This window comes from Perognathus longimembris, chromosome 3 (assembly GCF_023159225.1).
Source record: "Perognathus longimembris pacificus isolate PPM17 chromosome 3, ASM2315922v1, whole genome shotgun sequence".
Lineage (NCBI taxonomy): Eukaryota > Metazoa > Chordata > Mammalia > Rodentia > Heteromyidae > Perognathus > Perognathus longimembris.
The window spans coordinates 66,197,818-66,225,382 of NC_063163.1; the positions used below are offsets into that span (position 1 = coordinate 66,197,818).

A 27,565-nucleotide genomic window follows, 5' to 3' on the forward strand; every position below is an offset into this window, starting at 1 on the left:
GCAAACTTTCATCTTTCATGGCTTTCTATGCACAGTTTTCCTCATCTGCAAAATGCGTGTGTGTGTGTGCGCGCGCACGCGCGGGGTCCTGGGACTTGAACTCAGGGCCTGGGTACTGTCCCTTCACTTTCTCCCTCTAGGCTGGCATTCTACCACTTGAATCACAGCTCCACTTCTGGCTTTTTGGTAGTTTACTGGAGATAAGAGTTGCATGGACTTTTCTGATGGAGCTGGCTTTGAACTGTGATCCTCAGATCTCAGCCTCCTGAGTAGTGAGGACTCTAAGGACTGACATGGGTGTCTGCTTGGGTAACTATTTAATTGGACTGCACACAGAATTGTCGAGGCAAACAGGGCATGTAGGGTTCCAGGGATCCAACTTTTAGTCCCACAAAGCCGAGTACGTTTTTGACCAAGGGCTTCAATCCCCCGTGCCTCAGTTTCCCCTTCGGGAAAATGGCAATAATGAAAATAATCCTCCCTCCCGCCCTCTGGAAGGATGGCCTAAGGGAAAATTAAACCCTTAGAACCAGGTTAGACAGGAGGATTGGTCTTGGTATTCAGTAAGCGCTCAGTAACAGACGACTCATAATAAAAATAAAAAAAAAGCCTTTAATAAGGCTTGTCTCTCGGCCTGCTGACCCTCACGTCGGACGCCCCCGTCCATCCTTGGGGGTGGGGTGGAGCGGCCAGACTTCCCTCCCACCCACCCCCATCGTATCCCTGGGGGTGGGGGTGGGGCTGCCAGGCTCCCCCCTGCCCCGCCCTCACCCTCACCCCCAACCCCAGCCCTCTCCACAAAACCTGCGGCCCACAGAAGCTCCTTTCCGGGGAACGCAGGGGACCGGTGTGCAGGAAGCTCACCCCTGCACACCCGTCTCGTCTAAACGCTGCGGCCGCCACCATCCAGGCCGCCCGACCCCCACCCAGAACCCCCAAGGGTGCGGAGAGACACACCTCGCACCCCACCCGCGCCCCAAGGGACCACAGGAAACGTGGGCCTGGGATTGGAAGGCCGGGTTTGCTGCGTTGCAATCCCGTCTAGTTTCCGCCAGGGCGGGGATGCCGGGTGGGCGTGGCCAGCCGGAGGCGGGCGTGGCTGAGGCCTGGAGGGCGTGGCCATTGAGAGGAAGGAACTGACTCGCAGTTACCCAAGCAGGCTGGGTCGAAAGGGGTGTGGCTAGCGGGGAAAGACCGTCCCGCAGGGGCGGGGCTGGAGTGAGGGGGCGGGGCGGAGAGCCGGGAGGTTCCGATTGGAGGTAGCGTTTGTGGGCGTGGCTATGGGCGTGGCCGGGTGCCTGGGCTTGGGTTCCCCTTAGGTGTGGCTCCGGTGGGTCCGCGAGTCTCAGATCCTCAAGTCTGTGCGTGGTTCCCGCCTCGTGAGAGCCCCGCAGGTGCAGCTCAGGTGAGTTGGAGGGTCTTGAAGGCATCTAGGACTTGGGCTGAAGCCACCGGCTTGCAGGGAGGACCTTCGCGTCCTCGGAGGTGGAAGAGGTGCAGGACGCGTGTCGTTGCACCTGGGCACACCTGGGCGCGCTCCTCCGAGGTGTGCTCCCCGAGCAACACGGAAACCCTTTTTGCCTGAAAGGTCGAGAATCAGACCGCGCCCCTCCCTCGTTTATAACGCTTGCAGGGCTCCCATTTCATTGCAATGGATTAAAATTCTGGGTGCGCCAGTTTCTGGGCGGTCTCTCCCCTGCCAGTCTCCATGACCTTCACTCTTGCTCCTTACATAAACTGTAAAAAGCAAGCCCCTGCCTGACCACTGGGCCTTTGCACTTGCTGTACCCCCTCACCCCACCCCCACCCCAGGCCCCAGATCTTTGCAACACTCCCTCCTTCCACAAACGGGCGTCCCAGCACCTGCTCACCATCTCCTGGAAGGAGCCTTCGGACTTTGCTATTTTAAACAACCGGCAGCCTCTTGTCTCTCTCTCTCTCTCTCTCTCTCTCTCTCTCTCTCTCTCTCTCTCTCTCTCTCTCTCTCACACACACACACACACACCACACACACACACACACACACATCTTCCCATTTTGTCACTCCCACTGGTCACTTAGAAATCCTATTGGTTCTGCGCTGTGTGCGAGGTCTTGGTTGCACTAGAGGAGAGGGTAGGGCCTGGGTCTCCGAATCTTTCAGGTCTGATCCTGACAAGCACAAATATAAACTATTAATCTACCTTCATATCCTCTCCATCTGTGTCCTTGTGCTATGTGTGTGTGTCAGGGGCTGCCCACCTGCCCCTGCTCTGGGTGGACTAGAGTATAAATAACCCCCTTTTCTTTCTCCCAAGTTTGGCTGCACCCCATCCCTTTCCTCACATTAGTCTTGTCTCCGCTACCTAGATAAATCATCCCGAAGCATGCTGAGGTGGATGGATGGCTTAGTGGGCCTTTGACCTACCCTTACCTCCAGCTCCCCCAAACTAACCAGAGCCTGACTATGATTCACCTCCACTCCCACTCACCGGGGATCAGAGACACTGCGACACTGGAAGGCTGAGTGTGCAGGGCCTGGCCCAGCTGGCAAACAGGAAGTGCGCTGGTATTCTGAACACACCTGCCTTCAGGTATGCAGTGCCTGGAGCCAGCTCCCTACCCAGCTACCAGAGCTGATCTGGAAACTTCCTGCCCTTACTGGCCAGTGGCTTTCTGACTCAGGAGGCTGGAATCCAAGTGGCTGTTTACCCACAGACCCCTCCATGGCTGGATTTTTAAAGAACTTAGTAAGGAAAGGGCTGTGTGTATGTGTCCGGGGTGAATGGGGAGAGGGCAGGGAGCTGACTTTCTTGCCTTCTTTCCGAGGTGCATTCTCTATCACTCATTGGAGACACTCTGCCCCCAGGCCTGACAGCCATCAGGGACACACCCAGGTGTCTGCCACCGAAATTTGACCATAATAAAAATACAACAGAGCTGAGCACTGGTAGTTCATACATGTAATCCTAGCTACTCAGGAGGCTGAAATCCGAGGATCGTGGTTCACTTGCCAGCTTGAGCAAGAAAGTCCATGAGACTCTTATCTCCAATTAACCAGGAAAAAAATGTGGCATTATATGCTAAAGCCATGCAGTTTGGATTATCACACACCCCGAGGATCCCTGCATGTACAAAGAGGTAGTCAATAAGCTGAGGGTTTTTAGTTTGTGCCCCTCCTGGGGCTTGAACTTGTGGCCTGGGTACTCTCCCTTAGCTTTTTCACTTAAGGCTGTTTTTCTCCCATTTGAGCCACAACCCCACTTCTGGCTTTTGGGTGGTTACTGGAGGTAAGAGTCTCACCGACTTACCTGTTTGTGCTGGCTTCAAATTTCCATCTTCAGGTCTCAGCCTCCTGAGTAGCTGGGATTACAGGCATGAGCCACCAGTGCCTGGCTTAAACTGAGGAGGTTTGCGGGTTCAATTCCCTCTGCCAGAAATGTTTACAGCCTCAGAGCACTAGCTCCCCCTTCTCCTGCCCTGCCCAAATCCTTCTCCATCCACCTATGGAAACAAGTCACCCTATCAACCTAACCTCCATCACTCACACCCCTGGCTTAGCATTGCATTGTCAAGTCTACTTAGTCCTTTTCTCACTCATTAGTGTCCCCACAAATTGTCCCCGAAGGCAGGGCTCCCCTATGCCCTGTTCCCTGCTGAGACTCCTGGCGGGGGGGGGACCCAGAACTCTGTCTGGCACTAACACACCATGGGAGCCCCCACAGATGTGGGTTCTGTGGAGGCTGGAGGTGCAGCTCAGCAATAAAGCACTAGCCTGGAATGCACAATGCCCAGGGTTTGAACCTCAGGGACTCTGTGGATCCAAGTTGTATACAACAGGGCGCCAGGAGGGGCAATAATTTGTTTTGTCAATGTTGCCAGCTGTGCTGCATTTGAACATAATGTGTCCTTCATGTAAGAATAGATGATGCCACTCCCAGGAAGTTACTGTAGCTCTAAATTAAATAAATTACTCACATGGGAACTTTTTTTAAAATAGCATCTGTTATCATATGCCTGCGTTAGCCTCAGACCTAGATTCTCTTCTCTCAGCCTCCTGATGGCTGGGATTACAGGCATGAATAATCTTGTCCCACCCTATTTTATATGTGTCTTAAGATACAATTTTATTGTTATGATTAAAGTGTCATACAAAGGGATTGCCATTTCATAAGTTAGGAAATTAGTATATTTCTTTTTTGGACAATGTCACCCCTTCCTTCACTTTCCCCCAGTTCCTCCCTGACCACAAGTTGCATAATTCAATTTCTACATATTGTATACAGAATAACATGATTGCATTAGCTCACCCTCCCTCCCTTCCTGTGCCTCCCCTCACCCCCTCCCCGAGAAAAAAGGGGGGAAAAGCACACACAAACAACAACTCTCCCCCCAGCCACCCACACCCACACCAACTATAACATAAATAACCCATTTCCATTTCCTGGAATTGGTTTCAATAAATAGTATTTTATGTCTTCCGAGGAGTTATGCCTTTGCAGTCCCCTCTACTGGAATCTGCCTTTGGTCTGACTGACCATGTATGAATGCATGGAGTCCTGTATAAGTTATCAAATCCCGTTGTATTTTAGGTCTTGCTTCCACATATGAGAGAAAACATGGGCCATTTGTCTCTCTGAGCTTGGCTTACCTCACCTACCAGGATTTCTTCTAGGTTCATCCATTTCCCTACAAATGACATAATATTATTCTTTCTAAAGGAGTAGTAAAATTCCTTTGTGTGTAGTTGCCACATTGTGTGGATCCACTCATCTACTGTAGGGCGTCTGGGCTGTTTTCATAACTTGGCTAGTGTGTTCACGGTATCTTGGCTTGTAATGTTCTTGGTAGATGCCCAGGAGTATGGTATGGCTGGGTCATGGGGAAGTTCTATGTTTAGTTTTTTTTGAGGAACCTCCAAACTGCCTTCCACAATGGCTGTACTAGGTTTATATTTCCACCGACAGTGCACTAGGGTTCCTTTTACCCCACATCCCCACTAGCATTTGTTGTTGCTTAAATTCTTGATGGTTTATATGCATTCATTTTTAATACTTATAGCTCATGTATGACCAAAAACCTCATGGATTTTATATGTAAAGTTGCACGTAATGAATATTTATTTATACTTATTATAAACATGTAATTATAATGTTATAGATATCGTCACATGTCTATGTATTATACTACATAATAAACATATATGTGGTATAATGTATAGTGTAATATCATATCTAATGTAAGACATAGTATATTTACTGTCATGAACATACGGAGATAAAATATATGACTAGCCTGGTGCCTGTGGCTCATGCCTATAACCCTAGCTGCTCGAGGAGGCTGAGATTTGAGGATCACCTTTCAAACCCAGCACAGACAGAAGTCTGTGAGATTCTTATCTCCAATTAACCAGCAAAAAAAAAAGCTAGAAATGGAGTTGTGGCTGAAGAGATAGAGCACTAGCCTTGAGTAGAAACGCTCCATAAACCAGGCTGCCCATGGCTCAAACCTGTCATCCTGGCTACTTAGGAGGCTGAGACCTGAGGATCACAGTTTGAAGCCAGGCTGGGCAGGAAAGTCCTTGAGACTCTTATCTCCAATAACTACTCAGAAAAAGCCAGAAGTGGCACTGTGGTAGAGTGGAAATGGTAGGAATGGCTCAAGTGGTAGAGTGCTAGACTTGAGCAAAAGAAGCTTAGGGACAGTGCTTGGGCCCTAAGCTTAAACCCCAGTACAGGCATTTAAATATAAATATATATGTGTGTGTACTTTATTCTTACATAATAGAAAAATATTTTATCAGGGCTGGGAATATGGCTTAGTGGTAGAGAGTTTGCCTAGCATACATGAAGCACTGAGTTCGATTCCTCAGTACCACATAAACAGAAAAAGCTGAAAGTGGCACTGTGGCTCAAGTGGTAGAGTGCTAGCCTTGAGCAAAAGAAGCCAGGGACAGTGCTCAGGCCCTGAGTTTAAGCTCCAGTACATACATTAAAAAAATATATATAGGGGCTGGGGATATGGCCTAGTGGCAAGAGTGCTTGCCTCGTATACATGAGGCCCTGAGTTCAATTCCCCAGCACCACATATACAGAAAACGGCCAGAAGTGGCGCTGTGGCTCAAGTGGCAGAGTGCTAGCCTTGAGCAAAAAGAAGCCAGGGACAGTGCTCAGGCCCTAAGTCCAAGCCCCAGGACTGGCCAAAAAAAAAATATATATATATATATATTTTTTTTTTTTTTACATACAAAGTGTTTTGTTTTTTTCTTTTTTTAATTTAATTTATTTATTAATTGAACACAAATTTTTTGACAAGGTGTTGTGCAAAAAGGGTACAGTTACATAGTAGGGCAGTGTGTACATTTCTTGTGATATCTTACGCCCTGTTTTTCTTTCCCTTCTCTAGGTCAGGTAGACATATATACAATATACAATTTATCAAGAACATATATGGTAGCCACGTGGCCAAGCCCAAGAAAATTCGCCTAGGGCTTTAAATGTAATGTCTATATTAGACAATATGTCGACAGTAGACTTATATGAACGTACATACATAGCTTTTGAGCTATTGTATTCCACTGAGAGGTCGATTTTTGACATACAAAGTGTTTTATATAAATCAATTTATATTATTTATTTACAAATAGAATCTATATAATTTGATTTTATAAAATACAAATAATTAAATTTTATAAACATTTATTAATAAACAAATGTGTTACTTTGTAGGTAAAAGGCATGCATTCTGGGGTTGAGGGTAACTCCGTGGTGCAGTACATGCCTAGCATGCATGAGGCCTCCAATTTGATCCCCAGCATGAAAAAAATGTGTAATATATAGTTAGTATTTAAATATAGTGTTATATGTGGTATACATAATATAGGAAAGCTGTGCTTACATAGTTGTAAGATCTGGAGATGAATAGCTTGTTCCATTTAGAATGGATATTATAAATTACCTTATATGGTATGGTTTAGTTACTAGTACTGGGCCTTGAACTCAGGGCTCAGCTGATACTCTACCACATGAGCCAAGCCTCTAGTATGGCTTTTTGGTGGGTAACGAGATGGAAACACACCAAATATTCTGTCCAAACTGGCTTCAAATCTCAGTTCTCTGGATCTCAGCCTCCTGATTAGCCAGGATAACAGGCATAAGCCATTGAAGACCGGGGGGGGGGGGGGGGGGGGGAGGGAGGAGGTCGAAGGCACTATTGCAGCTGCTTGGCATACAGAGCTCCATTGTTCCCATTTGCAGCTGTGAAAGACCAAGGCCTGCTGGAGGTGCAGAGCTCAGCCTTGGCCTCCCACTCCCCAGAGCTCCATGCAGGTGCCCCAAGATGGAGAAGACCTCGCCTGCCAGCCCTGGTACCACGGCCCCCTCTCTCGCCAGGTACCTCCCTCTTCAGGACTGAACACTACCTAGTGGGGGGCTGCCAGCCCTGGCCTGCGGCCTGTGGACTCCTGGGTACTGGGTGGCTGGACAAGGACTGAGGACTGACTTCAAGTTTGACTGTATGCTGTCACACTGTCCCTAGATTATGCCTGCTGAGAGAGTTGATGGAGATTAGATGCCCCCTGGGTGGCCTCTTTGACCCTGCCTGTCCCCCTCTCCCTGGGCTCTACCTCTTCTGGTCTCTCTCTCAATCAAATGTCTCTACCCTGACTCCAACTCAGGCACCCATTCTCAGGAGCCATGCCTCTAGTCCTTTTGTGCTTTTTCAGTTAGGGTTTTTTTTTTTTTGGAGGGGGGAGGGGTGTCCTGGGCCAGGCTCAGATCACAAGTCCCCTACCTATGACTCCTGCATAACCAGGATTACAGGCCTGATCCACTATGTCTGGCTTATTTGTTGAGATGAGGTCTCCATAAATTGTTGCCCAGGACTAGCCTTCAGCTGTGACCTTCCCAATTCACAATGCTCTCAAGTAGCTGGGATTACAGGCATAAGCTACCCCCACTCAGCCCAGTGGAGGGCTTTTTCTTGAAGCCATATTTGCCCATCAAGGGCTATGCATTACTCAAGAGTGCAGTTTGCATTGGTCAGCATCAGCTAGCAGCTGCAACCAACAGTCCCAAGATATGGCCAGCTAAACATAATCAACATATCACTTGTTCATATCACCATACAAAGTGGTTGGAGTGGGGGGAAGTAGGACCTCTAAGTCCCCACTTCCCTGGAGGTTAGGGGTACCTCAGTGACACAGAACAAAACCTGCCAGGATTATGTAATAGGGTTTTAGGGGTCAGAGCTGGACATTTCCCACAGAACTTCTGCTTACAGCCCATTGGCCAAATCATATCACATGATGAGGCAACATTGCATGGGATTCTGGGAAGTACAGTCCAGACACCTGCTCACATGCACATAAGAGTGTGGCTGGATGTGAAACTACCCAGTCTTTGCCTCTAGCAGAAGTGGCTATTCCTAGGTGATGGAGAGGTAAGGCGCCATTAATATCAGTCTTCTATTCTCAGAAAGCTGAAGCTCTTCTTCTGGAGGATGGAGATTTCCTAGTTCGAGCCTCCGGGTCCCGTGGGGGCCACCCTGTGATCTCATGCCGGTGGCAGGGCTCTGCTCTCCATTTTGAGGTGCTCCGCGTGGCCCTGCGTCCCCGGCCAGGCCGGCCTGCTGCCCTCTTTCAGTTGGAAGATGAGAGATTTCCCTGTGTGTCCGCTCTGGTACACAGCTACATGGCCAGTGGGCGTCCATTGTCCCGAGCCTCGGGAGCTGTGGTGTCCAGGCCTGTGGCCCGGCCAGGCTCTCTGCGGCGCAGCTTCAGCGAGGATGCCCTTGTGGACAGCCCACCTGGGACCAAGCATCTCAGGTGTCCAGTCCCTCTACTTCTCCTATACCACCAGCCCCACCAGCCCAAATTACTTTTGGGGTGCAATGAATGATGACCCTTCCTTGAGATACCAATGGGAACCCTGCCTCCTTCCTTTGTAATCTGTGGTCACTAAAATTGTCTTCACACGTTGATGGCCCAAGGTTCCCATAAGGCTAGATCCCTTGGTTGGTTTGAGCCACAGGTACAGAGTGACTAGATGTGGGGTTTGCCAGGCATTGGTGGGAGCTGCACTGCTCAGGCTGGGGTGACAGCTCTCACCCACCTGTGTCACTTCAGGGCCAGGAAACGGAGCACCAGCCAGCCCACAGACTTAGAGCACTCAGGATGGTCAAAAGACCCTTCAGAAAGACCAGGTGAGAATCTGCCATGGCTCCAAGATCCACTCAGCCACTCACCACCTGGGTGATCTCAGGGACAGGAGATTTAACTTCTTAAAGCTTCAGCTTCTTGCTCTGGAAAATGCAGACAATGATGCTCTCGATGTTGTCATGGCGACACACAGGTACTTTGTAGGTGTTTAACAATGTGTGTTTCTGATTGTTCCCAGAATCCCAACATTTTCCACTCAGGATTGGGATCTCTAACAACTGTATGCCATTCTCTTTCTAGTCACACAGTCCCCCTAACTGCTGCTGGAATCTCCCAGGCTGTGCCTGCCCCTGGGTCTTTGCACTTGCAATTCTTAATCTTCCTCCAACCCTAGTTCTTCAAACCAGTAGACAGACAGTGAGCCATAATAAATAAATTGTTCCAGGCACCAGTGGCTCACATCTGTCATTCTAGCTACTCAGGAGGCTGCAATCTGAGGGCCACAGTTCAAAGCCAGCATGGGCAGGAAAGTGTGAGGTTCTTAAATTAACCACTAAAACAGCTGGAAGCTTTTGGGCTGTGGCTTAAGTGGTAGAGAGCTACCCTTGAGCAAAAAAAAAAAAAAAAAAAAAAAAAGCTCAAGGACAGCACCCCAGGCCTAAGTTCAAGCCCCAGTACCTGCACCAAAAATAAATAAATAAATATACTGTATATTAGCAATAGATTATTGGGAATACACAAAACTACAGAAGTGTGGAAGAATGTTATTTTGAAACCACTATTAAGTAGCTATGGATAACATGTTGTTGCTGGAAGTGTTAAGACTGAAACTTTTGTTAAGATTAGGCTGAAAGCAGGGTATTCACAAGTTCCCCATGGGCCTCGGTTATCTTGGGACTAGTCCCCCATCCTCTCCCTTCCCTGTTTGACCCCCCAGGAGTCTCTACAGTGCCTGGATCTGCCCTGCTCCGGATAGGCAGTGACTCGGTGTTGCTGAAGACCCCGGCTTCCCTGGGAAAAACAGCTGACAGTCTCAGGGCCTCAGATGGGCAGCTTCATGCCAAGGCACCAGCCAAACCCCTCCGGGCACCCTCCTTGGTGCTTGGTGAGGCCTCTGGACTCCCTCCAACATACTGTGAGCTGGTACCCCGAGTGCCCGGTGCCCCAGCAGCAACCCCTGGCCACAGCCACCCAGAGCCAGAGGCTCATTGGTGGGAGGCTGAGGAGGAGGAGGAGGAGAAAGAGGAGGACAGATGCTTTGTAAGACCACAGGCTGAGGTCTCTTTCTGTCCCCCTGACCACCCCTCCTGCCTGCTGGGCTGCCAGAACCGGCCTCTGGACCCCCAAATCCTGCACAAGCTCCGTGGTTTGTTCCTGGAGCACCACCCTGGGGGCACTGCCCTGCACCTGCTATTGGTGGACTGTCAGGTAAGCCAACTGTCAGGACCCCCCCCCTCCTCACACACACACCCAGCCAAGACCTCCAGGTCAAGGGTCTGAAACCAGGTGAGACCCAACCAAACCTCCATCTGCCTGATTGCCTCTGGAAGGCTGCAGGCCTTCTGGGAGTGACCAAGGAACAGCGAAGAGCCATGGGGGTGGCCTCAGGCCTGGAGCTGCTCACACTTCCCCACGGACATCGCTTGAGGTTGGAATTGCTAGAGAGGTGAGCAGGTGTCTTGAAACTGGGGAGGGGGGATCCCTGAATCCCCAGGGTCTCCAAAACATCTCCCTTTGCTTGCCCCCTACCCAAGGAGAAGGGAGTGGACCAAGGCCCTTCCAGGCTCCCTCACCCTCGCATTACAAACGCCCCCACCGTCCCCAGACCCTTGCCCTCCCCTCTGCAGGCTGGAGACGCTGACGCTGGCCGGGGCGCTGGCGGTGCTGGGCTGCACCGGGCCCCTGGAGGAGCGCGCGGCCGCCCTGCGGGGCCTGGTGGAGCTGGCGCTGGCGCTGCAGCCCAGGGCGGCGGGGGACCTGCTGGGGCTGGCGGCCGTCATGGGCGCCCTGCTCATGCCCCAGGTGCGTGGGGAACGAGGGGCGGAGGAGGCCGGGGTTGCGGGAGCCTGGTGGAGGGGAGGAGGTAAGCTGGTGTCCCTTTCCCCAGGTGTCCCGGCTGGAGTGCACGTGGCGCCAGCTGCGCCGGAGCTACACGGAGGCTGCACTGGCCTTCGAGCAGGAACTGAAGCCGCTGATGCGGGCTCTGGATGAGGGCTCAGGTGAGGGACAGTCCCCGACTTGACTCCCTTTGGAGCCCGGGGCCAAGTTTTCACCCGAATGAACCAGACCTAGGCCCCGCCCCAAGCCCAAGCCCCTCAGGCCACGCCCAGATACCAGGAACGCCCCCTCTCTGCCATAGGCCACGCCCAGATCCCAGGACCCCTCCCAGATGAAGGCCACACCCAGTCTCTACCCCTGCACTAAACCCCCATCCTATGCCCATCTCCCACCCAAAAAACCATATCCTAATCCTACGCCCCTCCTCCGGACCCAGGCCACGCCCACATTGTAGCTCCTCCCCTGGCAAAGCCCCACCCGTCCTTGGCCACTCCCTTTTTTCCTGTCCACATCCTAGGTTCCTTCTGTACTCTAGGCCCGGCCCACGTTGCGTTCTGGGACCTGTCTGGGTCCTGGGCCACACCCGCGCCAGGCTCCACCTCTTCCCTGGGCTCCGCCCCCTACCCGGGGTCCTGTCTTTTTTATTTATTTATTTTTTTGCCAGTCCTGGGCCTTGGACTCAGGGCCTGAGCACTGTCCCTGGCTTCTTTTTGCTCAAGGCTGGCACTCTGCCACTTGAGCCACAGCGCCCTTTCTGGCCGTTTTCCATATATGTGGTACTGGGGAATTGAACCCAGGGCTTCATGTATACGAGGCGGGCTCTCTTGCCACTAGGCCATATTCCCAGCCCCCGGGGTCCTGTCTTATTAGACCCCCCCACCACCCGCCTCGCACACACCCGGAAGGCAAAGTTCAATCTTCAGTGTCCCCAGGCCGCAGCTGCGGGACTCAGCCATAGGAGGCGTCCGTTTCTAGATGGCCCCGCCCCTCACAGAGGCCCCGCTCTAGACTTAGTCCCGCCCCGCCTCACCAGAGCCACGCCCACTGTGCTCAGGCCACGCCCCGCGGGCCGGCTCCGCCCACCTCCCCGTTCCGCAGGACCCTGCGACCCCGGCGCGGTGGCGCTGCCCCACGTGACGCCCGCGCTGCGCCTGCTGGAGGCCGAGGACCTGGCGACGGGACCGCCGGCCGAGAGCTGCGGGCTGCTGCTGCGCGCGCTGCACCGGGCTCGGCTGGCGGCCCGCGACGCGCCGCAGTACCGCCGAGCCGCGGCCCGGCGCCTGCGAGGTGAGCGCCGTGCGCCCGGGGCCGGGGTCCCGACGCCCCCAGGCTCTCCCAGAAGCTCCCAAGCAAGTACTGCCCTCCACTCCAAAACTGGGGGCTCTGTCCTGCAAGGCCACGCCTACCCGCTTCCCAGGGGACCCTGACCCCCACCCCCACCCCCACGTCCGTCCAGGTTTCTCCAAGGGACCCAGCCCTCCTCCTCCCAGAGCCCCGGGCCCGCCTCCTTTCCGCCCCACCTGGGGCAGCCCAGCCCCCAGGATTCCTCACCTGGTCCGAGCCCCGCCTCCCCCCCCCCCCCCATCCCACACCGCTGGAGACCACAGGACGCCTCTCCACCCATCTCTTCCTCATCCCCACCCCCCCCCATCTCCATAACCCATCTGCACGTCTGTGTGCCCGGTCACTCCCCCCCTTCTCCACGAGGCCGCCTTTGTCCTCGCCCCTCCCCTCCCTCCCCCCCCCCCCCCCCGCCCTCCCCGCAGCCGGGAGCCGAGTCCCTGGGCCCAGGCTGGGTCAAAGTCTCTAAAGGAAAGGCCAGGTGAGGGACGGGGCGCGGCCGTCGGGCCCACCCCCAACCCATCTGACTTGTCTCCAGGATTCCAGCCTCACCCGGAACTGAGGGAGGCCCTGACCACAGGCTTCCTGCGCCGGTTGCTTTGGGGTAGTCGAGGAGCCCAGGCACCCAGAGCCCAACGCGTGGAGAAGTTCCAGCGTGTCCTCAGCGTCCTGTCCCAACGCCTGGAGCCCGACAGCCCCTCTTTACCTTAGGGACACCCACACTTCCAGGGCCACCCCACCCAAAAAAAAAAAAAAAGTAGGTAAGAAACTGCCTCTTAAAATATGCAGATGCCCTAGAGCCATCCAGGTACCTAGATGCCATCTCCATGCCGTACCCTTCACAGGGACACCTGGCAAACATGAAGTCTGCAGATCTGGTATCCCAGTTCAAATTCCCTGTCTCTGAAAAGCTGTGTGGCCTCCCAGCAAATCACCTGACCTCTCTGTGCCAGCCTTCTACCTTAAAAGTGCTTTCTAGGGATTGTGGCTGGAATGAAAACTCAGTGTATGCTGGGCATGCAGTAGGTGCTCAATAAACACAACCTGTTCTCAGCAGGCCGATTTCTTTCCTGGAGCTTACAAATAAGTCACTCCCAGGAAAGCACCAGTGGGCCCAGGCTCACTTCCCTTTCCTCGTTCCCTCTGGCCTGAAACAGGGGAGGTTAATATCGAAGGACTGAACCCAGGTATCTTAAGCACCTGAGGATAAGGCACACACTCCCAGGTATTTGATATAACTTTTTATATAAAACAAAAACAGCCCAGGCCAAGTGACAGGAAGAAAGGACTGGGAACCTAAGTATGTTACATCCAGGCTGGAAGGCACAGCGGGGCCACGGAGGGGTGACGGGTGGACGGGGCGGGGCCAGCAGGTTACACAGATCTTAGCGGAAGCCACGAGGGGCAGAAATAAAGTGCATAGGTTCTGGGGGCCCCCCGTGGCCCAGAAGCAGCAGCCGACAGCCCCCCTTCTTCCCCGGGCCAGGCGGGGTTCAGTTGAGTGTGATTCGGAGGTAGGAGGTGGGCACGTAGCCCTCGCCTCCCTCTTTCTGCCTGACCCGTGTCCAGCCGTCTCCTTTATCTTCTTCCATCACCAGGAGTCCTTCACCCTCCATCATGGAAATGGTACCCTCACTGGACCCTAGGGTGAGATGAATTCAGGCACATGTTTAACCAGAACATGGCCACACCCACACCCCCAGAGCAACACACACACACACACACACACACACACACACACACACACGGCCAGGCCCGACCAGGTGAACTGCACCTTCAAACTGATAAATGGCCACGCACTGGCCAATGGGGGATGTAGGCTCCTCAAAATCTTCATCAAACTCAGTGTAAATAGGGGTGTCCTGGCCCTCTTCTAAGGGCGTCTCCTCAGAGCTGGTTGGGGAGAAAGAAGGAATAAGCCAGGCACTGATGGCTCTCCTCCTCCCGTCCCCCCCCCCCCACCAGCTACTCAGGAGGCTGAAATCTGAGGATCACAGTTCAAAATCAGCCCAGGCAGGAAAGTCCAAGAGACTCTTATCTCCAATAAACTACTCCAAAAAGTTGGAAGTGGCGCTGTGGATCAAAGTGGTAGAGTGCTAGCCTTGAGCAAAAGACCTCAGGAACAGCCTCCAAGCCCTGAGTTCAAGCCCCAGGACTAGCAAAAAAAAAGGCTGGAAGTGAAGGTATGGCTCAAGTGGTAGAGTGCCAGCCTTGAGCACAAAAGCTCAAGGACAGACAACACTTGGGCCCTGAGTTCAAGCCCTAGAACAAGCAATAAAAACAAAAAACAAAAGAAAGAGGAAGAGATAGATAAGACGGGGACGCCTCCGGAGCCCAACACCCACACCTTCTCCCCACTTACCTTTCCTTATTTTCCTGGGAGCTGCTGCTGCTGCTGCTGTCTGGGGGAGCACTGGCTGGGGGGTCAGGGGGCCGGGCATGCCGTCCCAGGCTGTCCCCACGGTTGCTTAGAACCCGGTTTTCAGCTTCTGCCAACCAAGCCTGTGATGTCAGGATCACAACATCAGGTATGGGGTCCAAGGTTAGCTAGCAGGCTCTGGACCCACAGGTTTCCTGTGTCTTCCCCTAGCACACCCAAGGCAAACAGCTGCATCCCTCCCCCAAGACCTCCAGTCCCCCACCCAACAATGAATGACTCACTGGGCCAGGCCTGCTTGGCCCCCGCCCCTCCCCAGGGCCTTCTCTTACCTCATACTTTTGAACTTCCAGCTTGAGCCTTTCAATGTTACTCAGAGTTTCTGTGATTCGGGGCTCTAGGCTGGCGGGGTCCCCCATCTGGGGTGTCTTCTCATAGACATCTTTCATCTTCTTCAACGCATCCCTAACACCAGACAGACAGATAAACAAAAGAGAAGTACAGTATAGGTTCACAAGTGAAAAGCAGGGTCTTGGTACGGTTACAGAGACAAATGTGGTAATGCCTGCCTGTAATCCCAGCCCTAGGGAGGCAATGGTGGGAGGACCATGAAACAGAAAATGAAAACTCAGATGCAGTCCCAGCTACTCAGGAGGTTGAGGCAACAGCATCTCTGGAGCCTAGAATGACCAGATCAGCCTGGGCAACACAGTGAGACCCCATCTCAACACTGAAAACAGAAAACAGCCCACACATGGGAGTACTACGTTGCTTAGGTTCGAACTTCAGTTTGAGCTCTTAGTGGTATGAGGTTAGGCTGCATTATTAAAGTCCACAGGCACAGTGGCACATGCCTGTAATCCCAGCTACCCAGGAGGCAGAGGAGGAGGTCACAGTCCAAGAAAGGATGGGGGTTGGGAACCCCTGGCTTAAGTGGTGGAGCACCTGCCTAACAAGTTCCAGTCCTGCGGTGAGTGAAAGTTATGAGGGCCTTACATGTGCTCGGCTGACTTGCTCAACAGGTGCTCTACCACTTAAGCCACCTCTCCAGCATGGCTTTTTGCTAGTTATTTTTGGAGATTGGAGTCTTGCACTTTGCTACCTGGTCTGGCTTAGAACCTCCCTCCTCAGATCTCAGCCTCCTGGGTAGCTAGGACCACAAGTGTGAGCCACCAACAACCACTTTAAAAAAAAAAAAAAAAAAGATGGAGACACTGGAAGACAAAAAATCTCCAGCACAACTGGGCCCTGTGGCTCACACCTATAATCCCCATTACTCAGGAGGCTGAGGTCTGAGGATCGTAGTATGAAGCCAGCCTGGGAGATGAATCTGTGAGACTTATCTTTAATGAACCAGTAAAAAGCCAGAAGTAGAGATGTGGATCAAGTTAGCAGAGTGCCAGCCTTGAATGCAAAAGCAAAGTGGGAGCTCAAGGCCCAGAGTTCAAGTCCCAATACCAGCACACCAAGAACAAAGCTGCTCAAGATCTGAGTGGGCAAGGGCCAAGGATGCAGCAGTCCTGATTTCAGGGGTGAGCCCTTAATCTCCAGCACAAAATCCCAGGAACCATGTGCTATGCACGGCTCCCAGAAGAGCCATTTGGTTCCGGCGGCGATGTAATAGTTTGGCTGCCTGCTGAGAAGCAATGGCCATCATGTCTGTTACGTAACTGGGCAGGGAGGGAATTTGGTTGTTTGGGAAGAATGAGTGAAGATTTTCTTCTTTGGAATCTGGCAGATCTTTGGTTGTTTGTGTTTTGGTTTTTCTTTTTTTTCCCTCTCATCATTTGTGGAGCTTAAACTCAGGGCCTGGGCGCTGTCCCAGAGTTCTTTTGCTCAAGGCTAGCACTCTACCACTTTGAGCCACAGCGCCACTTGCAATTTTCTAATGGCTCATTGGAGATAAGAGTCTCATGGATTTTCCTGCCCCGGGCTGGCTTTGAACTGCAATCCTCAGATCTCAGCCTCCTGAATAGGTAGGATGACCAGCAGGATTGTTAGTGTTTTAAGTGCTTCAGTTATTCACTAGATAAACCACCATGCTTTTCTCTCCCTTGATCCAAAGAAGGTGCTGACTGAGATTGATGGATGCTTTGATACTGAACCATTTTTGCGTGGCTGAGACAAAACCCAACTCATTCTGCTTGGGGGTGGGAGGTGTCTCCCATCCCCAGGGCTGGGAATTGAACTCACGGCCTCAAGCAGGCTAGGCAAGCACTCTACCACTCACTTATACCCCTCAGCCTTGTGTGTGTGTGTGTGTGTCAGTCCTATCCTGGAGCTTGAACCCAGGGCCTAGGCGCTGTTGCTATCCCAGAGCTTTTTCACTCAGCTAGTACTCAACCACTAGAGCCACAGTGCTAATTCTGGCTTTTTGGTGGCTAATTGGAGATAAGAGTCTCACTTTCCTGCCTCAGGCTGGCTTCAAACCGCAATCCTCAGATCTCAATCTCCTGAGTAGCTGGGATGACAGGAGTGAGCCACCAATTCCCAGCCCCTCAGGCATTTTCAGATTCATTTTTTTCAAAACTCTTCTGTTGTTGCAGTTCAATATATACAATATATATTTATATTCAATATATAAAATAATTTATATTCAATATATAAAATTTACCACTGTGAGCTTTTTCATTCATTCCAAGGTGTAAACTCAGGGCCATGCTTCTTTAGCTTGCTTGCTCAGCTGGTGCTCTACGCCTTGAGCCACACCTCCAGACTGGCTTTTTAATGGTTAGTTTGAAAATAGAGTCTCCTGGACTTTTCCATCCAGGCTGCTTTCAATCTCCATCTTCTAGATCTCAGCCTCCTGAGGAGTTAGGATTACCAGCACGAGCCACTAACATTCATTCAAGTCTTAATTTTTTCTTTTTTCCTTTTTGGCGCCAATCCTGGGACTTGCACTCAGGGCCTAGACATTGTCTACGCTTTTCTGCTCAAGGCTGGCGCGCTACCACCTAAGCAACCACTGCATTTCTGGCTTTCTGCTGGCTAAATGGAGATAAGGTTCTCAAAGGCTTTTCCTATCCATCTGGGCTGGCTTCGAACCAAGATCCTCAGGTCTCAGACTCCTGAGTAGCTCGGATGTTGTTATTGTTTTTTTTTTTTTTTTGTTTTGTTTTTGCAGTGCTGGGGATGGGAACCAGGACACATGCCAGGCACGAAGTGTCCCACGAAGCCACGCCTCGACCCGAGGCACCCATGTCCTCCCCTTCCTCCCCCCTCACCTCTGATCCACCTCCTTCTGCAGCTCCCGATTCCGTTCTTCCAGCTGTTGCTGCAGCCGTTTTCTCTGCTGCTCCGGGGGTAAATGGCTGAAGTCTTCTGTCACCACAGTCTGCAAGGCACGGTGAGCACTGGGTCTGGGACTCGGAGCGTCAGCTTAGAGTCCCTGCCCTGCTCACTCCTGAGACACACAGCAAATCCACCGGCCTCCCCTGGCAGGATGGGGTGGGGGGCGGCGAGGCCATGCAGGAAAAGGGGGACCCACAGTGGGCAGCAGCAGGAAGCGACCCCCAGGGCCCCGCACCAAGCTGGCAGGGGTCACTGCCTCCTCCCCAAGGCCTCACTTACCCGCCGGCTGCCTCGCAGGCTACGGAAGGACGCTAGCCGGGGTTTAACCGACTTACTGAACTCGCTCAGTATGGCCAAGGGGTCCCGGCCGGAGCGGGGGGATGGGGGTCCATTAGGCAAAGCCGAGGAGTGGGGGCCCCCCAGGGGGGAGAGGGGTGGGGGGCACGGCTACCGGCAGTGGCCGGGGGTGTGTGGGTGGGGGGAGGGGGCAGGCAAGTCAGTGGGGAAGAACCCCAGGATGGATGGGCGGATGGACATAAGATCAGACAGATGGACATTAAAAGTAAAAAAAAAAAAAAAGACAATCAAGAAAGGAGGGGAGAAAATGGAGAAAGAAAGAGAAAAATAACGGTAAGAAAATCACAACTCAAGATTTCTAAGAGCAACATATAAAACTGGGGTGGGTAGTAGACGGTGAGCCCGAGGCCAGCCCCCCTCTGCACCCCACAAAGCCTGTGACTCTTAAATCTTAGGTCCTGGGACTGAAGAGGACCGTGGGGGGAGTCGGGGTGGGGGAGGCCTGGAGACCCCCGGGCTCAGAGTCTAACAGGCAGAAGGAGCTGCATGCAGGAAATCAAAGTCAGACACACAGGCCAAAAGTGGGGTGGGAGACAGGCGTCAGGTATGTGGGGGAGTACACATCAGGGGGGTCACTACCCAGTGGGTGGATAAAGCTGGGACTGCAGGTAGAAGTCGGAGTGAAGATGGGGCAAAAAGATCCAACCAGAAGCTGGGAATCCGGTTCTCAAGTGGCAGAGTATCTATCTGCCTAGCTAACCAGGCTCTGAGTTCGAATTCCTGTATCACCACCCCCTTTCTTCCCCACCAAAGTTACATTAACTAGCCAGAAGCTCAAGCACCTGCTAGGGAAACAGGCGTTGAATGGGGGTACACCCCTGAGCCCCAAAAATAAAGGATGTAATAAGAGGGATTGCTTCCCAGACCCATCCATTCAGCCAGCCCCGAATCCCCAAAAAACAAACAAACAAACAAAAAACAACCCAACCCACATCTTCTCCAAGATCCCAAGAAGACAAGATGCCAAAGCGCCCTCCCCTTCCCGCAGGCCCCCTCAATCTCGAGGGACTCCGGGGCCAGTAAGCCGCCTGCCGGCCTTCCCTTCTCTCCAGCCCGGGCCCACAGCCAAAAGGAAAATTCCTGCCCTGGACTCAGCGTTCCGGTGGCTGAAGCTGACTGACTCAGTGGGGGCCTCATCTCTCTCCACTTGCTGTCCCCCTACGCCACACCCCAACAGCCCTGGCCCCCACCTTGTTCTTTTTGCTGAAGGGCCAGCGCATAGCCCGGCAGCGGCCGGAGCCTCGGAGCTCGGGCCGGCCATCGGAGGGGGCACCCAGGCTGCTGTCCGAGGGGGCCCGGTTCATGGGCTGGCTGAAGTCTTCGAATTCCACGTCGCCGGGGCGGGAGAAGCCAGACTTGTGCTGCTCCACAAGGACCTGGGAGTCCTGGAGGGGCAGGGGGGAGGGAAACGGGGGAGGGGGCAATCAGGGGCCAGGCCCTGTGCCTGCTTGCAGGGGATCCCCCCCCCCCGTATCCACCCCACCCTGGGCACGCACGTTCTTCGCATCCACAGAATCGGCTGCCACCTTCATGCCCTCTAGGCATTTGGCAATGATGGGGACCACCTGTAGTTCAGCCTCGGAGAGCAGCCCGTACCCTGCGCCCAGGCGGGCTGTTCTGCGCTCGTCCATGTCCTGCAGTTTCTGTAGGAACAGGGCTCAGGGTGAGTCAGGGCAGATTCCCTAGCCCTAGCCCCCCCCCCCATCCTATGCTCAGACTTGGGGTGGGAGGGGAGAGAGAGACAGGGAGCCTAAGGCAGAGATTCCAGTCCCATGAGATCTGGGACTAAAGAGTGGGGTCTCAGAAGGGAGCTTTGGCTCAGGGAGGTCACCTAAAAAACAAAAAAGGAAGCTGGGCAGGTGCTGGTGGCTCAGGCCTGTCATCCTAGCTACTCGGGAGGCTGAGATCTGAGGATTGGGGTTCAAAGCCAGCCTTGGAAAGAGATTTTATCTCCAATTAACCAGCAAAAAGGCTGGAAGTGAACAAACGCAGCAGTGGCACTCACTAGATACTACAGTGAAAATGAACTCTACACCTTGTAGAAGGGAATGGGAGGGATAAACTAGAGGAGAGCGAGGGAAGGGGGAACATTGTCCAGAAAGACATGTACTCTTTACCTGACTTATGTAACTGTAACCCCTCGGTACATCACCTTTATGATAACAATAAGAAAACAAAACAAAACATTTCAAGCTGGAAGTAGAGGTGTGACACCGACCTTGAGTGGAAAAAGCCAAGTAAAACCTAGACTAGCACCTGAGTTTAAGCCTCAGGACCATCAGGAAGAGGAGGGGTGGGGAGGGAGAGAAAGAAACAAAAATATACCCTGCACAGATAACCTTGAGACAAAGAGGGGAAGACAAAAAGGGGGAAATCAAGCCCTGGGGGTTGTGGATGAATGAACAGGGGTTTGAAGAGAACAGAAAAGCATCCTTGGCAGAAAGGTGGAGGAAAAGCAAGACTCTCCTATTATTCTAGGTTTCGAATTCTCTTTCAATCTAGGAATAGGAGCATGGCAGCTGGGATTCTGACCTATGTGTAGGAGGTGGTGATGGAGGTGGGGGGGGGGGTGGGCTTGCAGCACTCACATCAAATATCTGAGGCATCTGTGAAAAGTAGAAGTGTGCCTGGTCTCGGTTGAAGCGCTGTAGCTGGGCTGCATACTCGTTCTTGCTCTCTTCGGCCATGTGGCTGCGCAGGTGAGCTTGCTGCTTGGCCTAGGAAACACAGGGGTGGGTGGAGGCTGCACCCGCGTTGTAGCCATGGGCCCCACTTGCAGCCCGTGCCAGTCCCCACGCGACTCGCACCTTCTCCACGTCCGCCTTGGTGGCGTTGATGTCCTGATCCAGCCGCTCGGCGGTCTGGGCTGCTTTCTCTGCCTCCCGGCAATCCCGCTCAAACTTCCTCTTGCTCTGTGCAGACAGAAGGCTTAGATGCGCGCAGGGTGGGGGGGGGGAGGTGGGGGTGAACCCCCAAGGAGGGGTGCAGGGCGCAGGGTGGGAGCCCGGGAGGAGGGAGGTGAGGTGGGGAGTCCCCAGAGGAGCCAAGGTGAGGAGCTCACATTCTCCAGCTGTTTGAAGCCGTTTTCCAGCTGCTGCTGGGCCCGCCGTCCTTCCTGGAAATGCTGGGAAAAGGAGGAGACAGGAGCTCAGTCAGGGCTCGGGGCAGGGGTCCCCGGCCAGAGCCAGGCTTCAGGGTGCAGGGGGGACCCTCACCATCTTGCGCTCCTGCTTCATCTCCTGGGAGTACTTGGCCAGCTCCAGGCACACACGCACTGTCAGGTTCTCAGCCACCAGCTCGCGCTGGCCGGCGAAGTCATTCACCTCCTGCAGCAGCTGCACGAATGACTGCTGCTGGCTGAACCTGGGGGACCCACAGGGGGGGGGGGGTCAGCCCCAAGCCCGCCACCCCCAAAGCAAAGCTAAGCATTGGCTCTCTTCCCTACACCCCATCTTACACGGCTAGCTGATAAATTTTGGAGCTCTCTCACATCACCCACCTCAGTGGGGTGACCAACGTTTGGGGGTGGGGGGACACACAGACGGAGAGGGGGTGAGGCAAGGTCTCACTATACAGCCTAGACTGGCCTCAACCCCTCCAGCCTCCCTGCCTCAGCCTCCCCAAGGCTGGAATTCTAGGCGGGCACCACAGCACCCAGCATCTAGAACTGAATTTTGTATGGAGGAACATAAATACAATCACCCCTCAGTATCCACAGGGAATCATTTTGAGGACCCCCAATGATACCAAAATCCAAGGTTACTGGAGTCCTTTTTATTTTTACTTATTGCCCGTCCTGGGGCTTGGACTCGGGGCCTGGGCATTGTCCATGACTTCTTTTTGTTCAAGGCTAGCTAGCACTCTACCACTTGAGCCACAGTGCCACTTCTGGCTTTTTCTGTATATGTGGTATTTAGGAATCAAACCCAAGGCTTCATGCATGCTAGGCAAGCACTCTACCACTAAGCCACATTCCCTTATATAATAAAAGTATTTGCTGTTATTTGCATAGAACCATAGCTCATACTCCTGCACACTAAATCACTTCTATGATTTACATTACTGGACAGAATGTAAGCCCATGACTAATATCTTTTCACTGTATTGTTTATTTAGGTAATAATGACAAAGAGCAAAGATAGGCTTGATAGAGGCACAGTATTTTGGGGTGTAGGGGAGGTAGTAGGGCTTGAATCTCAGGGTTCATCCTCTCACTGGACATTCTTGCTGGTAGCTGGCGCTCAACCACTTAAGTCATGCCTCCAGCCCAGCTTTTTGCTAGTTCATTGGAGATGGAGTATCTCATACTTTTCTGTCAGGCAGGCCTCAAACTTTGATCTTCTGGATCTCAGCCTTGAGTAGCTAGAACCCACCAGTGCCCAGCTTCTGGGATGCTTTTAATTAGGGATATTTTCACTCCTCAGAAACAAAGAAGGAAATGGCCCTCACAGGCATGTGGGGTAAAAGTGCAACATGCTACCCAGGAGACCCTCTTAAAACCTCTAAAGCTTTGGGGATTCTGGAAGGAAAAAGGAGGCTGAGCATAAAGCTCAGAGCTTCCACCATGACTCTGAGCTGGGTGCTGTGGAACACAAAACTTCAGTGCTCCTTCTGGGAAATGCTACAGGTAGGGGCGGCAGCCATTGATTCCATCTCCAGACAAGGAAAAAAGAGGCAACAAAAAAACAAGACCAGAGCCACTCAGGTGGAATTTACCTGAGAAAAATTCCCTTAACCAATGAGCAAAGTAGAGAAGGCCAAAACAGCCAGTCTAGAAACCAGAGGAAGCCAGGCACTGGTGGCTCCCACCTGCAATCTTGGCTACTCAGGAGGCTGAGATCTGAGGATCACAGTTTGAGGCCAGCCCAGGTCAAAAAAAGCCCATGAAGCTTTTTGTTTTTTTTTAAAATAAATTTTTGTTGGTCAAGGGGCTTGACCTGGGGACCTGGGCGCGGTCCCTGAGCTCTTTTGCTCAAGACTAGTGCTCTACTACTTGAACTACAACTCCACTTCTGGTTTTCTGGTGGTTTGTTGGAAGCAAGAGTCTCATTGGGCTTTCCTGTCCTGGCTGGCTCTGAACCCTGATCCTCAGATCTCAGCCTCCTGAGTAGCTAGGATGACAGGTGTGGGCCACTGGCGCCCAGCTTCTAATTCCCTTTATTCAAATTACAAATCATAACACCCTACTGGAAGATAAGCGTATATATATATATGGTAAAGCGCTAGGCTTCATCACAAAGAGGCTCAGGGTTCAAGCCCCAGGACTGGCACACACAAAAGAAAAAGAGAAACCAGAAGACAAAGTTCCCGCCCCCAGGCCATCCGGGATCCTTGCCTTTGGCTCTGGATGGGAACAGGGTGAGGGGTGAAGCGGTGGTAGGGACACCAAGGCGCCCCCCCCCTCCCCAAGCCTAGCCCTCCAAACCCTCCTCCATCCTTACTTGGATTCGGGCTCGTCTTTGGCTGATCTCTTGGGCAGGTATTTTTTCACCAGGCTCCTGGGAGGAGACAGGGGGGCTGAGCCCTTGGGGAGGGGGCCCTGGGGCGGGGGTCCCCCGGCCGCACCCCGGACCGCACCCCAGGTCTCACCGCAGCTGCTTGGCGTAGGCCTGCTCCACCTCAGTGCGTTCTTTCACGAACTTCACATATCGGTCCAACAGGTCCAGGCCCCACTGCGTGTGCCGCTCCAGCACCTCGAACTGGTCCTGACGCGAGGGACATGGGTGGGCACGGGGTCACGACGCGGGGGTGGCACCCCGGGACCCGATCGCCGCCCGGGAGCCTCGGGGGCCCGGCCGGGCAGGCGGAGGAGCGGCTCCCGGCGCCGCCCCGGCCGCGCGCGGGCAGGAAGCGGGCAGGAGCCCCCTCCCCTTCCCGGGAAAGGGCCGGGGCCCGAGCCGGACAGCACGGACTGGGGGCTCCGGATGGCCACGAGGGCCGTGGAACCGGGTGGAAGCCACTCCCCATCCCCCCTCGTATCCCCTAATCCCCCCCCCCCGAGATTCCGGAAAATCCGGCCGGCCAGGCGTGAGTCAGGGCCAGAGAGGGGCAGGGTTTGCTGCAGCCTGAGGAGGGGTTTTGTGTGTGTGTGTGTGTGTGTGTGTGTGTGTGTGTGTGTGTGTGTGTGTGTGTGTGTAACGGGGGTGGGGGCACCTCAGGATAGCCAGGGGGCAAGCACAGCAGTCTCAGATGAGTGACTCAGTTTCCCTCCCCGGACTCCACCACACCTCCAAAGGAATTCCCAGAGTTGGAGACAGGGTGGCGATCTAGCAGTTACTCTTGCTCGCGGCACCCAGGAGTGGGGGAAAAAAAATCTTCCCGCCCCCAGAAAGGCGGGGGAGGTAAGAGGTCCAGCTAGGATCCGGGATGGAGGGGGGGGGGATTTCCTGGGTGAGGGAAGCCCCTGCCCCCTCCACGGGAGTCCTGAGTCCCGTAGTGGCTGGTCAGGGCTCCCCGGTCCCACGTGCGGCGGGCGGGGGGAGGTGGCCAGAGGGTCCCCTCCCCCTCCCCTCCCCTCCCGGCCGGACAGGCGGGCGGCGGGCAGGGACCCAGGGGCGTAAGATAAGCCGCCCTCCCGGCCAGGGCGCTCAAAATAGGTGACCTCGCCCGGCTGCCCCGGGCCTGGTCTTAGGGACTTCTTTTTTTAAATTTTTTTTCTAACCACTTTGATTTCAACCTCGTGCCTCAGTTTCCCCGCTCCAGTCCTGCAAGCTCTACCCTGGACGCCCCCAGAGTGTCCAGAAAACTCACGAGGAGAGAAAACTCCCGACCGAGCGCAGAGGGCAGAGGGCGGGGACGCAGGGGTCAGGAGAAGGAAAAGCCCCGAGGAGCCCCAGCCTGGAAGCACCGCGCGGACAAAGCGGGAGGGGGGGGGAACATCCCGTCCCCCGCGCCCCCGCAGAGTCTCAGAAGTTAAAGCCGGGCCCATCGCACTTACCCACAACTCAGTGCCCCAATCCATGCTGCTCCCGCCGCCGATCCCGCCGCCGATCCCGCCGCCGCCGCCCGGGTCCCCGCCGCCCGCCACCCTCCGCGGGGAGACTCAGAGAGGGCGGTGCGCCAGGCCCCGCCCCTCCCACCAAAGCCACGCCTCCACAGCCCTACGACCCCGCCCCTTCGTACTGTGCCACGCCCTCCCGCGCACAGCCCCGACCCGGCTCCCTGGGGGCGGGGCCGCTGGTGGGCGTGGTCATTAAGGAGCCTCGCCCCCCTCTTAAAGGAACGTGTGCACTCCACGCCGCCGGACAGATCCCCCATCCTCCTTTAAGGACCCGTTACCCATTTTCAAAATCTCTGTGCCCCCTTCTCTACCTCCCATGCCTCAGATGCTTCTTCCTTCCCTTCAACCATTCCTTAAAGAGACAAAGATAACAAAAAACCCAAACTCGAGAAGTCCTTCTCCCCGCCCATTTGCAGGGAGAACCTGAGGTCAACTCGTCAATTGCGGGCCAACCTGGCTCCAGGCGTCTACGTTTGTCCCACTAATGGTCTGGTCTCTGCGGCCACAGGGCGGATGGGAGGACTTCGATCCTGCCCAGGACGCACCTCCGCCAAGGCCGGGTCCATTAGCACTCGCACCGCATCCTGCCTTCCCTCCCCCTTGCCCCAGTCCCCGCTGGGAAACTGAGGACGAGTCGTCCTTGGGACACCGGCCCCAAGCCTTTTGCTCTGAGTTCTGTATCGACCCATTTTTCCGGTCTCATTCATTACGGCCGTGGGATTCTAATGTTGCTGCTCTCCTAGACTCTGGGGCCCTGGAGCTTGGAAGTCTGTCTCTCCGCCCCACCCCACCCCCACCCCGGCCCCATAAAAAGTCAGTTCACGCCTCGTAAATTCCCTTGAGGCTCTAGCATCAAAGGGGAGAGGCACCAGCGGCTCCCATCACGCTTTCTTCCCTGCCCTCAACACTTTCTCTACAGCTACAACAGGGAGGGATACCCTGCAGGGGGGCTGCTGGAGGAATTGGGGGGGGGGGGTGGCGGGCATCGGTTCCCCTAGGGGCCCTAAGCCTGGGAATATGTGCATATGGTCAGACCCCTCTGTTGGGTCCTGGGCCCCACCTGCTGGCGGCTTTCTGTGTTAAAAAGGATCTTGACTGAAGTTCAGCCCAGCAAAAGCTCTGTGTTCAACCCTGGTTTGGAGTTTCCATTAAGATTTAGGGGTCAATCTAGGTCAGCCACACAGTTGGGATGGGGGTCTCAAGACGTATTGGGGTCGTAAATCTAGTGAAGTCTGAGGGATTCAAAGACGGATCCAGGCAGGAGTCGGAGCTGTCTAGGGCAGATGGCAGAGATCGAGGCCCCGGGTAAGTGTGGGAGGAGGAGGGGAGGGGGAAGAGGGTCAAGGTTTCCTGTCGAATTGGGGCTGTTATAGCAAAGGGTTAATAAACCTGAGGTCTGCAAGTGGACCTCAATTGCTCCCCGGAGGTGCAGCAGCCTTAGCCTAAAGCTGGGTTCATAGGTCATACTAGGGTCAAAATTTAACCTGGGGCTTGGTTTGGGCTCCCAGCGGACCAGGAAGATTAAGAGAACAGGACAGGCCACAACAGATGCGAGTGTTTACCAAAAAGCCTGTGTTCTGGCTAGTAGCCACTCAGCCCGGAAAACAGAAGAGGAAGTCTGTCCTTTGGGACAATGGGAATTGTAGTTTACTTGTGCCTTGTTTCTCCAGTCTCCGCCCACTGAATTTTGGGTAATGTAGTCCTGATCCGTTAACAGTTGGGTAGGTGAAGAAATTCCGCTTTAAGATCCGGATATGAAATTCATGATAATTGGTTAGTCCGACTGTTTATCAAAGCACATTTGGGGCAGTCTTCCTCGTGATTGGTGAAAATAAAGGCGGGGTTAAGCAGAATCGACCTTTCCATTTGAAGTCGGCGCTGCCTATCTAGTGTCGCTTAGGGGCGGGTTTGCGAAGAGTTGGCCTCTGATTGGTTGTATGTGCTGAAGAACTCCGTAGAGCCCATCCCCGACGTGCAATGATTGGCTCACGAGTAGGCGGACCTG

At 53.9% G+C, this 27,565-nt stretch overlaps 2 protein-coding genes across 5 annotated transcripts; one reads left to right on the plus strand and one right to left on the minus strand.

Annotated features, from left to right (window-relative positions):
• The first annotated feature begins 1,105 nt into the window (after nucleotides 1-1,105).
• On the plus strand, nucleotides 1,106-13,280 carry Sh2d3a (SH2 domain containing 3A). 3 transcript variants are annotated; one of them, XM_048341857.1, is made up of 10 exons: nucleotides 1,106-1,405; nucleotides 7,236-7,370; nucleotides 8,454-8,803; nucleotides 9,104-9,180; nucleotides 10,074-10,564; nucleotides 10,687-10,802; nucleotides 10,984-11,158; nucleotides 11,244-11,355; nucleotides 12,293-12,481; nucleotides 13,074-13,280. In XM_048341857.1, exons 2-10 carry the CDS (start codon nucleotides 7,302-7,304, stop codon nucleotides 13,244-13,246), a joined length of 1,752 nt encoding a protein of 583 aa, XP_048197814.1. In that variant the 5' UTR covers nucleotides 1,106-1,405; nucleotides 7,236-7,301; the 3' UTR covers nucleotides 13,247-13,280. The 3 variants fall into 3 exon arrangements, with proteins under 3 accessions (XP_048197814.1, XP_048197815.1, XP_048197816.1); XM_048341858.1 differs by lacking the exon at nucleotides 13,074-13,280 and having other exon boundaries at nucleotides 10,962-11,158; nucleotides 12,293-12,425; XM_048341859.1 differs by lacking the exons at nucleotides 1,106-1,405; nucleotides 8,454-8,803 and having other exon boundaries at nucleotides 7,318-7,370; nucleotides 10,077-10,564.
• Nucleotides 13,232-25,612, minus strand: Trip10 (thyroid hormone receptor interactor 10). Of its 2 annotated transcripts, XM_048341860.1 has the most exons (15): nucleotides 25,498-25,612; nucleotides 24,150-24,265; nucleotides 24,002-24,058; nucleotides 21,776-21,923; nucleotides 21,622-21,684; nucleotides 21,368-21,472; nucleotides 21,149-21,277; nucleotides 20,057-20,203; nucleotides 19,751-19,945; nucleotides 18,483-18,650; nucleotides 18,137-18,246; nucleotides 15,245-15,377; nucleotides 14,898-15,037; nucleotides 14,310-14,428; nucleotides 13,232-14,177 (listed from the first exon to the last, which is right to left on the minus strand). In XM_048341860.1, exons 1-15 carry the CDS (start codon nucleotides 25,519-25,521, stop codon nucleotides 14,029-14,031), a joined length of 1,803 nt encoding a protein of 600 aa, XP_048197817.1. In that variant the 5' UTR covers nucleotides 25,522-25,612; the 3' UTR covers nucleotides 13,232-14,028. The 2 variants fall into 2 exon arrangements, with proteins under 2 accessions (XP_048197817.1, XP_048197818.1); XM_048341861.1 differs by lacking the exon at nucleotides 18,483-18,650.
• Nucleotides 25,613-27,565: the final 1,953 nt, after the last annotated feature.

Coding starts and splice junctions, on each gene's coding strand:
- Sh2d3a (XM_048341857.1), top strand. CDS start 7,302: ATGCAGGTGCCCCAAGATGGAGAAGACCTCGCCTGCCAGCCCTGGTAC. Junction 10,803..10,983: donor AGGTTGGAATTGCTAGAGAG/GTGAGCAGGTGT, acceptor TCCCCTCTGCAG/GCTGGAGACGCTGACGCTGG. Junction 11,356..12,292: donor GGCTCTGGATGAGGGCTCAG/GTGAGGGACAGT, acceptor CCCGTTCCGCAG/GACCCTGCGACCCCGGCGCG.
- Trip10 (XM_048341860.1), bottom strand. CDS start 25,521: ATGGATTGGGGCACTGAGTTGTGG. Junction 24,266..25,497: donor ATTGGGGCACTGAGTTGTGG/GTAAGTGCGATG, acceptor CCCTCGCGTCAG/GACCAGTTCGAGGTGCTGGA. Junction 14,429..14,897: donor TCCCAGGAAAATAAGGAAAG/GTAAGTGGGGAG, acceptor CTCCCCAACCAG/CTCTGAGGAGACGCCCTTAG.